This window comes from Lepidochelys olivacea, assembly GCF_965140295.1.
Source record: "Lepidochelys olivacea isolate rLepOli2 genome assembly, chromosome: 1".
Taxonomy (NCBI): Eukaryota; Metazoa; Chordata; order Testudines; family Cheloniidae; genus Lepidochelys; species Lepidochelys olivacea.
This window is the reverse complement of record NC_140411.1, coordinates 211,917,329-211,929,860: the sequence shown is the minus strand read 5'-3', so window position 1 is coordinate 211,929,860 and position 12,532 is coordinate 211,917,329. Positions and strand designations below refer to the sequence as shown.

The window sequence follows — 12,532 nt, the reverse complement described above, 5'->3', positions numbered from 1 at the left end:
AGGTGCAGCTTGTACATCCAAAATGTGCCAGAAAGGCCAACATGGACCTTTTGAGTGGGTTTTTTGGGGTCAAAGTTAGGTTATACTATTGTGCTGAACACCATAATGGCAGCTGGTCTGCATTACTGATTGTTGCAACGTTTAAATAAACTGTGTGAAATAAAATGTTGGATTGTGTAGAGCACAGCAAGCCACAATAACACAGACTGTACTAGTGACATTGGCGCCCAGATTATTTTGAAGGCAGCACCAATAGGATGTAAATCTGCCAAATGCACATTCTACCACCATCCTATGGCAACTGACTGTGCATTTGAACCTTTTTTTGCCAGATCCTCTGAAATTAGGGCGGGTTTTACACAGTACGGCAACAAAGGGTAAGCAAGGTTCCCTAGAATAATCATGGGGACAGTAATTTTATTTATAACAATAAGAAAAGGAGTACTTGTGGCACCTTAGAGACTAACCAATTTATTTGAGCATAAGCTTTCGTGAGCTACAGCTCACTTCATCGGATGCATGCAGTGGAAATGCTCAGATAAATTGGTTAGTCTCTAAGGTGCCACAAGTCCTCCTCTTCTTTTTGCGAATACAGACTAACACGGTTGCTACTCTGAAACCTGTCATTTATAACAATGTATTTGGTGGGAGTAATGCCCTATTTTCTCAATTAAGATAAAGTCCTGATCTCTGGAACACCCTGGCATCATGCACCCTGCTAGTGCATCCCATGTTAATGTCCATGAATCTGCCCCTGTGGTCAACCCGCATAATGGTGGAGTAGTGTTCCTTGCAGTGGGCAAACTATAGGCACATAGAATATCATGGTTGGAAGGGACCTCAGGAGGTCATCTAGTCCAACCCCCTGCTCAAAGCAGGACCAATTCCCAATTTTTGCCCCAGATCCCTAAATGGCCCCCTCAAGGATTGAGCTCACAACCCTGGGTTTAGCAGGCCAGTGCTCAAACCACTGAGCTATCCCTCCCCGATCTCATCAGGGCCCCAGCAATTTGAAAACCCCATTCTCTGAAAACCAGCAATTATTTCAGGAATGTTTCTTATGCCCACCACCCTTGGGTAAGTCACACTCCTGATGGACTCTCAACAATCCCCAGAGTTGATTTGCCAACTGCAAACTGGTTAGCCATGGACCTGGAGCAGTCTGGGGTAGCCAGTTTCCAGATGGCTATAGTGACCTGCTTCTGGTGTAGCATGGCTGTCCGTATGTGGGTGTCCTCGTGCTGGAGGGCAGGGACAAGCTGATCACAAACCTCTAGGAATGTCCATTTCTTCATGCGAAAGTTCTGGACCCACTGCTGGTCATCCCCGTCCGTATGACAATGTGACCCCACCAGTCTGTGCTGGTGGCTCTGCTCCAGAAGTGCCAGTCTACGCAGAGGGAATCTGCACGTAAGGCAACAGCACACATGAGCAGCATCAGCTGGTTTGAAACTGGCATGTCAGTATCCTCCTCTGAGAAGTGCCTCCCACAGTTCAAAAACTGCCACTGAAATGTCCATCAGTATCTTGCAGACGCTTTGCCTGTGTCCCAAAATAGGACTGAGAGCATGAGATAGAGAAGTTCTTCCACCTGGGTGGGATCCATGATGGCTCCTGGCTGCAAGAAGAGTGCAGACACAAAATGGCTTGTCTGGATGCATTCCTTAGCTAAAACTACCCAAAACATTCCCAGCCAACTCCCGCAGGATGGGCAGACAAGTTCTTTCACAACCCCTTATAGAGAAAACCACAGAACAGCGTAGGCTGATGAGGGCACAGGAACTTGGGGATATGATAGTATATGCCTACAGAACCTGAAGTTTTGAGTCAGGTCATGTAGTGCAGTATGGATGCTCCAGCACAGTTGTGAGGCCCGAATGTGAACGCTCAAGCACGGGCTTGGAAACACGAGCCCACAAGTCTGGGTCCCACAGATCTGGGCTTCATGCCCTGTGTAGACATACCCTATGAGTTTTCTTGGTGGCACTCAACAGCAATATTTTTCCTTCATAAGCAGATGCAGTTCAGGATCTCTGCTCCCGTTATTTAATCCTACAGTTACAGGGCCTCTTTCATTTGTTCTAACCTCCTCCTTCTCCCACTTCTGGTCTGTGGAATCCAGGCAGGGAACAACTCCCTGTCTTGCTTGTAGCATAGCTTATGATCTGCTGCTCTTGTTGGGGGTTCCTGGCGGGTGCTGATACCACTCGATCCTGGGGCTGTAATAACAGCTCTGTAGATTCAGTGTGGCTTAGTCTCTGCCACCCTTCAGCTGTCTTCCTTATTGGGGCATCCTGGTACCTTCTAGCTCAGGTCCAGCCATCTCTTGTCTACAGCTGATTCCTCACCCCCTGGGCCAAGGTGAGAGATATTCTGGGGTCTGACTATCTCCTACAGTTGTGGGAGGGCAGGGATGGGGGAGGGCTTGTAAATTATCTGGCCTTTAATACCAGGTCTTTGCTTCTGGGTCCTTCCATACACCCTCCTTTTCCACAAAAACAATGAGGAGTCCGGTCCGTACACCCTCGTTTTCCATGTGCCCTCATTTAGGCAGTGCCAGATATTCTAGTTTTCTTCCTATTCCCTCAGGCTCACAGGGTCAGTGGGGTACTACCGTGTGCCTGCTAACCTCACTGTCAGATTTAAGGGGTTTACGTACTTCAATGAGGTCCTTAATTCCAAGCCTTTTTCATCAGTTGCATGAAGTCAAGGTCCCTCTTCCATCCAGCCTTCTGCTCTGACTTGGTGCATTCTACAGTGTCTGCCTTGAATCTCCTTCCCCTTTAGATTCCTTTGTACTCCCTAACAGGACATCTAAAACATCCTCCACAACATTGAAATGCCAGCACTCCAAAGAGGCAAAGGCGTTGTCCTCAGGATGGAGAACTCACCCCACTCCTCTGAGTCTGATACTAGTGAGGAGTAGGCTTTGATCCTAATGACCTGAGGGGGCTGATGGACAGGGTGCAAAGCACTGTAGACAGCTTGGAGGATGCATGAAACGCTACTGTGCTTCCTGGAAAAGGGCCCTCTCTTTCTGTCTGGAACACAGTCACTTCCTGTATGTGATTTATTTTTTTTTTAGCTTATTCTCTTTTCTGAGGCTCTTTGAAAATAATATGGGCACACTCACAATAGCTGTCAGTGAGGGGAAAAGGATCCATATTTTCCAGTATTTAGCCAATATTTAATATTCCTGGAAGCCTTCCAGGTGACATAAATGAGTAGTTTTGGTGCCTCAAGTTCCAGACAGTATGTTGGGAGAAATGTTCCCTGACCTTTTACTCTACTGGGCAATCCATTTCCTTGCCAGCCAGGGCTTAGTACTATTTCCATCTGACAAGTTTGGAGTTGCCTCCATTGGGTTTCTGGACTGTCAAAATTGGGTTCAGAGAATTTGGACCATTCTAATTGAACCAGATTGATCACAGATGGTTCAGTATATTCACATTAATTATGTTAATCCAACGTTAAGGGCATCTGCAGGTTTGTTTTGTCTCCACATTAGTACTGTTCTAATTGGTTTCCAGTGCAGTGCCTGTCTTTTAGTTCCTGCAAGTCTCTGAGAAGCTGACTGCCGTCTGTGTATTGCTGGCATTTTAGTTCATGCTGTTTCCCTGCCTCTTAGAATTAAATGCTGAATCCCATAGGTGAGCAATTTGAAGTTGAAGGAGTTTATGCCCATCAGGACAGTCTGGATGAAGCCCAAGAGAAACAGTTGAACACATCACAGTACAGTCCCACTAATCCCTGCCATATTTGTGAGACTGAACAGCAGGATTCCATAGCCAACTATATTAAATGTTATGAAGAGGTCCAGCCATATGAATTTGCATATCTGGCCCTTATCCTCTTCAATCTGCCATCACCCAGTATCTTTTTCTGTCTGAGGCCTAACTGGTAATGGTCCAGGATACTAATAGCATGTAAGTGAAGTTGGAGGCAATCTTTGCTGAGCTTCTCAGCTTGCTTATTAGTAGTGCTTAGGTACTATGGTGATGGACTCTATAAAATGCTAAGATAAATGATACAGGGATATTAAATACTGAATGATAGCTGAAGAGCTCAGTTGTGTTGAGCAATAATTTCTTAAACAATAGCTGGATTGTGGTCTGCTTAGGGAAAGGCTGTATTCAGAGAGGGAAGGTATCATCTTCTAGAATTGTAGAAATTTATAGGGCTGAAAGGGAACTTGACAAATCATCAAGTCCAGCCCCCTGCACTGAGACAGGACCACGTAAACCTAGACCATCCCTGACAGATTATTAACTAACCTGTACTTAAAAACCTCCAGTGATGGGGATTCCACAGCCTGTTCCAGAGCTTAACTACCCTTATAGTTAGAAAGTATTTCCTAATATCTAACCTAAATCTCCCTTGCTGCAGATTAACGCCATTGCTGCTTCTCCTACCTTCAGTGGACATAGAGAATAGCTGATTCCCATCCTCTCTTTAACAGCCCTCAACGTATCTGAAGACTGTTATCAGGTCCCCACTCAGTCTTCTTTTATCAACTAAGTGTGCCCAGGTTTTTTAGCCTTTCTCCAGAGGCCAAGTTTTCTAACCCTTTTATCATTTTGTTGCTCTCCAGTTTATCCACATTTTTCCTAAAGTTTGGTACCCAAAACTGGACACAGTTGGAGTCTCCTCTCCTACTCAATGTATGAGAGTCATTTTGTTCCAGTGTATCTTTTGTATGAATGTAAACCAATGAGGGCTCCGCAGATGTATCCGCTCATCAGGCAGAGATGGCCACACAGGTGTGCCACAGTCTGCTTTCTTTGCTCACGCTTCTCTTTGGCTTTTTCTGTTCTGCTATTCTTGATGGCTTTGACTGCAGACCAACAGCTGTACCCACCATCCTGATCTGGCAGCAGCTTCTCATGTGTTTGGATTAACTTGGGCACCTTTTAGATGAACTTTGAGAGTGTCCTTATATTGTTTTTACATTGGCCTTCCAGTATACGAGAAGCTGGATATGAGTCAACAGTGTGCCCTTGTTGCCAAAAAGCTAACAGCATTTTGGGCTGTATAAGTAGGAGCATTGCCAGCAGATCAAGGGATGTGATCATTTCCCTCTATTGGGCATTGGTGAGGCCTCATCTGTAGTACTGTGTCCAGTTTTGGGGCCCACACCACAAAGAGGATGTGGCAAAATTGCGAAGAGTCCAGCGGAGGGCACCAAAAATTATTGGGGGCTGGAGCACGTGATCTATGAGGCGAGGCTGAGGGAACTGGGATTATTTAGTCTGCAGAACAGAAGAATGAGGGGGGATTTGATAACTGCGTTCATCCACCTGAAAGAGGGTTCCAAAGAGGATGGATGTAGACTGTTCTCAGTGGTGGCAGATGAGAGAACAAGGAGTAATGGTCTCAAGTTGCAGTGGGGGAGGTTTAGGTTGGATATTAGGAAAAACTTTTCACTAGGAGGGTGGTGAAGCACTGGAATGCGTTACCTAGGGAGGTGGTGGAATCTCCTTCCTTTGAGGTTTTTAAGATCAGGCTTGACAAAGCCCTGTCTGGGATGATTTAGTTGGGGATTGGTCCTGCTTTGAGCAGGGGGTTGGACTAGATGACCTCCTGAGATCTCTTCTAACCCTGATATTCTATGATTCTGTAAGTGCTCCCTTTTTCAGCTGTCCATAAAATATGGCTTTGGGGATCACATATCATCCATACGTACAAGGTGACCAGCCTAGCGAAGCTACTCCTCTATGATTAGTTACTCAACACTAATCATGCAGTAGTGGTCCAGGACTTTGATGTTTGGTATCCTGTTCTGCCCGCTTGATGTTACAGATAAGATGCAGACAGCGCTTCTGAAAATGCTGTAGTGGCTTCCAGACTACCAGGCCTGATTTTGTCATGCCTCTGTGTGCAATGCACATTTTTAATACTGCCCTGGGGAAGAAAAGGAGTACTTGTGGCACCTTAGAGACTAACCAATTTATTTGAGCATAAGCTTTCGTGAGCTACAGCTCACTTCATCGGATGCATTCAGTGGAAAATACAGTGAGGAGATTTATATACACACAGAACATGAAAAAATGGATGTTTATCATGCACACTGTAAGGAGAGTGATCACTTAAGGTGAGCTATTACAGCAGGAGAGTGGGGTGGGGGGAGAAAACCCTTTGTAGTGATAATCAAGGTGGGCCATTTCCAGCAGTTAACAAAAACGTCTGAGGAACAGTGGGGAAGGAGGGGGGGAATAAACAAGGGGAAATAGTTTTACTTTGTGTAATGACTCAGCCACTCCCAGTCTCTATTCAAGCCTAAGTTAATGGTATCCAATTTGCAAATTAATTCCAATTCAGCAGTCTCTCGTTGGAGTCTGTTTTTGAAGTCTTTTTGTTGAAGAATTGCCACTTTTACATCAGAAATCGAGTGACCAGTGAGAGACTGCTGAATTGGAATTAGTGGAAAAGCAGCATCACTTGCCCCATAACCTCAGCTGTGCAGAACACAATGCCATCCACAGCCTCAGAACCAACTCTGACATCATAATCAAAAAGGCTGACAAAGGAGGTGCTGTTGTCATCATGAATAGGTCGGAATATGAACAAGAGGCTGCCCGGCAGCTCTCCAGCACCACTTTCTACAAGCCATTACCCTCTGATCCCACTGAGGATTACCAAAAGAAACTACAGCATTTGCTCAAGAAACTTCCTGAAAAAGCACAAGAACAAATCCGCACAGACATACCCCTGGAACCCCGACCTGGGGTATTCTATCTGCTACCCAAGATCCATAAACCTGGAAATCCTGGGCGCCCCATCATCTCAGGCATTGGCACCCTGACAGCAGGATTGTCTGGCTATGTAGACTCCCTCCTCAGGCCCTACACTACCAGCTATCTTCAAGACACCACTGACTTCCTGAGGAAACTACAATCCATCGGTGATCTTCCTGAAAACACCATCCTGGCCACTATGGATGTAGAAGCCATCTGCACCAACATTCCACACAAAGATGGACTACAAGCCATCAGGAACAGTATCCCCGATAATGTCACGGCAAACCTGGTGGCTGAACTTTGTGACTTTGTCCTCACCCATAACTATTTCACATTTGGGGACAATGTATACCTTCAAATCAGCGGCACTGCTATGGGTACCCACATGGCCCCACAGTATGCCAAAATTTTTATGGCTGACTTAGAACAACGCTTCCTCAGCTCTCGTCCCCTAATGCCCCTGCTCTACTTGCGCTATATTGATGACATCTTCATCATCTGGACCCATGGAAAAGAAGCCCTTGAGGAATTCCACCATGATTTCAACAATTTCCATCCCACCATCAGCCTCAGCCTGGACCACTCCACACAAGAGATCCACTTCCTGGACACTACGGTGCTAATAAGCGATGGTCACATAAACACCACCCTATACCGGAAACCTACTGACCGCTGTTCCTACCTACATGCCTCCAGCTTTCACCCAGATCACACCACACGATCCATTGTCTACAGCCAAGCTCTACGATACAACCGCATTTGCTCCAACCCCTCAGACAGAGACAAACACCTACAGGATCTCTATCAAGCATTCTTACAACTACAATACCCACCTGCTGAAGTGAAGAAACAGATTGACAGAGCCAGAAGAGTACCCAGAAGTCACCTACTACAGGACAGGCCCAACAAAGAAAATAACAGAATGCCACTAGCCGTCACCTTCAGCCCCCAACTAAAACCTCTCCAATGCATCATCAAGGATCTACAACCTATCCTGAAGGACGACGCATCGCTCTCACAGATCTTGGGAGATAGGCCAGTCCTTGCCTACAGACAGCCCCCCAACCTGAAGCAAATACTCACCAGGCACCACACACCACACAACAGAACCACTAACCCAGGAACCTATCCTTGCAACAAAGCCTGTTGCCAACTGTGTCCATATATCTATTCAGGGGACACCATCATAGGGCCTAATCACATCAGCCACACTATCAGAGGCTCATTCACCTGCACATCTACCAATGTGATATATGCCATCATGTGCCAGCAATGCCCCTCTGCCATGTACATTGGTCAAACTGGACAGTCTCTACGTAAAAGAATAAATGGACACAAATCAGATGTCAAGAATTATAACATTCATAAACCAGTCGGAGAACACTTCAGTCTCTCTGGTCACTCGATTTCTGACCTAAAAGTGGCAATTCTTCAACAAAAAGACTTCAAAATGAGGGGGGATTTGTTAGCTGCTTTCAACTACCTGAGAGGTGGTTCCAGAGAGGATGGTTCTAGACTATTCTCAGTGGTAGAAGAGGACAGGACAAGGAGTTATGGTCTCAAGTTGCAGTGTGGGAGGTTTAGGTTGGATATTAGGAAAAACTTTTTCCCTAGGAGGGTGGTGAAACACTGGAATGTGTTACCTAGGAGGGGGTAGAATCTCCTTCCTTAGAAGTTTTTAAGGTCAGGCTTGACAAAGCCCTGGCTGGGATGATTTAATTGGGGATTGGTCCTGCTTTGAGCAGGGGGTTGGACTAGATGACCTCCTGAGGTCCCTTCCAACCCTGATATTCTATGATTCAAAAACAGACTCCAACGAGAGACTGCTGAATTGGAATTAATTTGCAAATTGGATACAATTAACTTAGGCTTGAATAGAGACTGGGAGTGGTTGAGTCATTACACAAAGTAAAACTATTTCCCCTTGTTCCCCCCCACACACACACTGTTCCTCAGACGTTTTTGTTAACTGCTGGAAATGGCCCACCTTGATTATCACTACAGAGGGTTCCCCTCCCACCCCCCCACTCTCCTGCTGGTAATAGCTCATCTTAAGTGATCACTCTCCTTACAGTGTGCATGATAAACACCCATTTTTTTCATGTTCTGTGTGTATATAAATCTCCTCACTGTATTTTCCACTGAATGCATCCGATGAAGTGAGCTGTAGCTCACGAAAGCTTATGCTCAAATAAATTGGTTAGTCTCTAAGGTGCCAAAAGTACTCCTTTTCTTTTTGCCCTGGGGAACTATTCCTCTGCTTAGCTGCTTTCCCAACTTGCCCAGTTTCTGGGGAAGAGCAGCTAATTAGACCTACTGCACAAAACAGCCAGAGTTTTCCTCTGGAACCAATACCATTCTCACAGGAGAGGAGGAGGGAGCAGAAAGAGCCCAGCAGTTCTGCTCCCTTCTCCCCACTCTCCTCCTGTGAATGATGGGACAGCTCCTCTGTTCCTCTACTGGCCTTGGAAGTGGGAGAAAGGGATCACCACTGCAGTCCTTCCATGCCTGGGAGAGGGAAGTGAAGTACCCAGGAGCTGCAGGAGCAGAGGTGGGGCTGTTTGGGGCAGAACTGATGAGTGCGGGAATGGAGGGAGCAGAATTGATGTGGGGATGGCATTGATTTGGGGGTTGGTTAACATAATTAATTGCTGAGCTGGAGGACAGGCAGATGAGAAGGTGACAGACCCACACACACACTTTTTTTCAGACCACTTTAAACACTGTTTGCAGTAGTTCAGCTGCATTATACATGCAGAGTAATGGGTCCAGCACACAGAAGCACTGTGTGAACACTACTACAGCAAGCATACCCCCGACATAGTCTAATCATGAAAATGTTTCCAGGCTTTGCTATTCAGACCCTCAGAGCTTCAGTTCTTGATTTGGTTGTGCAATGGGAGACAAAGAACTTGTGTAACGGAACCTGGTCTTTTTGGTTGTCGTGGGAGAGAGAAGAGCTTCTGCGATAAAGCTCTTTCTGGAGGTGCGGAAGCTTGTTATCTGTAGCGGGTGGGATGGGGAGAACATATCTGTCTGCCGTGGACTGACCTTTGCTTTTTGTTTGCTTCTTTCCCATATAGGCCTGGATAAGATTGAATTCTTGCAGAGCCATGAGAACCAGGATATCTATCAGAAGGCCTTTGATCTGATTGAGCACTACTTTGGGTCAGAGGACGAGGACAGCAGTATTGCCCCACAAGTGGATCTCAGCCAGCAACAGTACATCTTCCAGCAGTGTGAGGCTCCCATGGAGGGTTTCCAGCTCTGAGGTGCCCCATCCTATCTGTTCCTCCACCCAGACAGTCCTCATGTAAAGCCTTGAGTCACCGTTGGAGTGATTTCAGTGTTTTCCATAACCCCTTACTGTCCCCATCTACCTGAGTTCCCTTCCCATATTCTTCCCTGGGTGCCTCCTTGAATGCCTTTGTGAGGTGTGTTCAGTCCTGGCACAAAATGTATCAGATTGATTACTTTGCTTAATGTGCCAGCCTGGGCCATTGGCATATGGAACACTTCACAGATATTGGAGTAAACTCTCTGTCCCCTGCAACTACAGCCTCCAGTAGACATGCTTTCTAGTTACTAGGTACATTGAACACAACTGAACCTGTCCCATTATAAAACAGCTCCCAAATTGGTTTCTACAGGCCACTTTGGAGATCTGGACTCTATCATTCTTTCCTTTCAACCCAAAAAGGACTTGTGAGTAGGTCAGTCTTATCACCTCCCTAAAAGCAAGTTTTGTAACTGGCTTCTAAAATGGAGAAACTACCACACTGCCCAGTCCCTAATACAATGTGGCCTCTGTTAAAGTTGAACCCTTCCTCACTTCATGCTCCTGACTCTGGTCCTCACTAACTTAGTGACAGATGATATATCTCTACCCACTCATTCACCCTTTACATTATTCTATGCAGCTTAACTTGAACTGGTTTCTGTTCTGTAAATTACCATTTGATGTAAAATCTTAGTGTGCTAAACTGTCAGCATGAGGAGGACTCTGTAGTGATAGCTCTCCTTACTACTTTCAGTCTCATGAAGTAGAGCTTCCTGTTTAATGCCCCTACCAACCAACTGATAAAATAGAAACATCCTGATCAGGGTGTGTTTAACAAGCATACTGTGATACTACTTCCCATCTTTCCATTTTCCCCTCACTACTCTCATGGCCCCAGATGAATTAGCATGGGATAAATGGTTCCTATAGGCCACATTTGTAAGGCATTGCTGAGTGCACGACCGCTGTAATTTACACCTATAGTCAGCCCTTCTGCTAGCAGCGTGTTTTTGACTCCGCAGCCTGTTTGGATCATAAGCATCTAATGCAAAGGTGGCAATTCAATTTCTGAATGTAATGGATTCTTTGGGCTACCTACTCCTTTCTGCATTGGGCTACATTCTTTCAAGCCATTTGGGACCTTTGGAATACACATTTTCCCTAGGGTAAATGTTTCCAAAGTTGCCCCTACTACAGTGTCATGCATCTGTGGTAAATCCTACTGGCAGAACTGTCTACAAGATCTTTCTTATGGCTTCATTCAATGACAAGCCCCTGCAAGAGCTTCAACCACTCACAGGATACTGGTTTAAAAAAAGCATTTATCAAACTGCTGAAAGGCCTAAGCATCAGCTCTGTGTGACCCCTTCTTTAAACATAGTCTTCATTTGAGCCTGTGCTTTAGGATGGAAACTGACCTGTGTGGGCATTGAAGAAAGCCACCTGTTGCATCCCTTTCTAATCCAATCAGTCTCCACCTTCCCCGTTACTCTCTCTAGTGCTGCTTTGTACTCAAGGAACATTTAGTTTACTGCACTTGACCTGTAAATTGACTTCAATTCTTTGTAATTTTAGAGATTAAATTAGGTGATTAATTTAAAAACAAAACAAAAAACCCCTGTGTTGCATTTACATCATATGATAAATTACTTTCTCTCTTTCTTGAAGGGTAACTTGAACTGTTTCTCTTTCTAGAAGCACTGATTAGTAGCAAAATCTTGTTTTGTCATTTGGATTTTTTGTGCTAGATTTTAAGTGTAAATTACCAATAACGTCATCTCTATAGAATTTATTTAAAATCATGTACTTTTTTTGGATGGTATGAAAATGCTACATATTTTGTAAACAAATCTAGGCAAAGTGTGTGTGTGTGTGTGTGTATATATATTGTGTATATATAGATGTATTATTCTGTATGTGTATACACACACACACACACACACAGAGTGTGTTTTCTCCCCCAGGCTAATGAAAACAATGTGGTGCATTGTTGTATATCTTCGCCCTCCCCCCCACCACCACCCTAAGGAAATAATTACAGTTGCCTCTAAATAAGTGAATTAAAACAAAGTCCATTTAAACTGAGTGGCTTGCCTTTCTATGTAAGGAACTTGGCTAGTGTTTCTGTTACTTATGCCAGTGGGTATGTGAATTCAGAGCAGAAAGGGATCCATTTTTAATGGGCGGCAACATAGTCTAGTGCATGGAGGAGGAGACTGAGAGTCAGGACTCTTAAGTTCTGTTCCCAGTTCTATCATCTAGTATGTGTCGCCTTGAGGAAGTTACTTTATCTGTTTGCACCTCTCTTTATCTATCTGTAAACGGAGGTACTCACATTTGAGATCCTCATCCGAGTACCTTCCTCAGCCTATGATCTTATTTCAGCTCTGCCTAACCCTTTGGCCTTGCCACTATTGCTCACCTTCTAACAGTATCAGTGCTTTAAGCGGGGCATTAGCCCCATTTCACAGTAGGGAGAATGCAGGGCTGCCAAATGTCACACATCTGGTAACTT

The 12,532-nt window shown here is 45.1% G+C and overlaps 1 protein-coding gene across 3 annotated transcripts in view; it reads left to right on the top strand.

The window, feature by feature from the left end:
* The window catches only part of KPNA1 (karyopherin subunit alpha 1), a 154,703-nt gene extending 142,605 nt beyond the window's left edge, over positions 1-12,098 (top strand). For all 3 annotated transcript variants that reach the window (XM_084619754.1, XM_084619755.1, XM_084619756.1), the window contains one exon: positions 9,821-12,098. In XM_084619754.1, the coding sequence (XP_084475880.1) occupies positions 9,821-10,008 (188 nt within the window). In that variant the 3' untranslated portion in view covers positions 10,009-12,098. The remainder of the gene's footprint in view (positions 1-9,820) is intronic.
* The last annotated feature ends 434 nt before the right edge of the window (positions 12,099-12,532 follow it).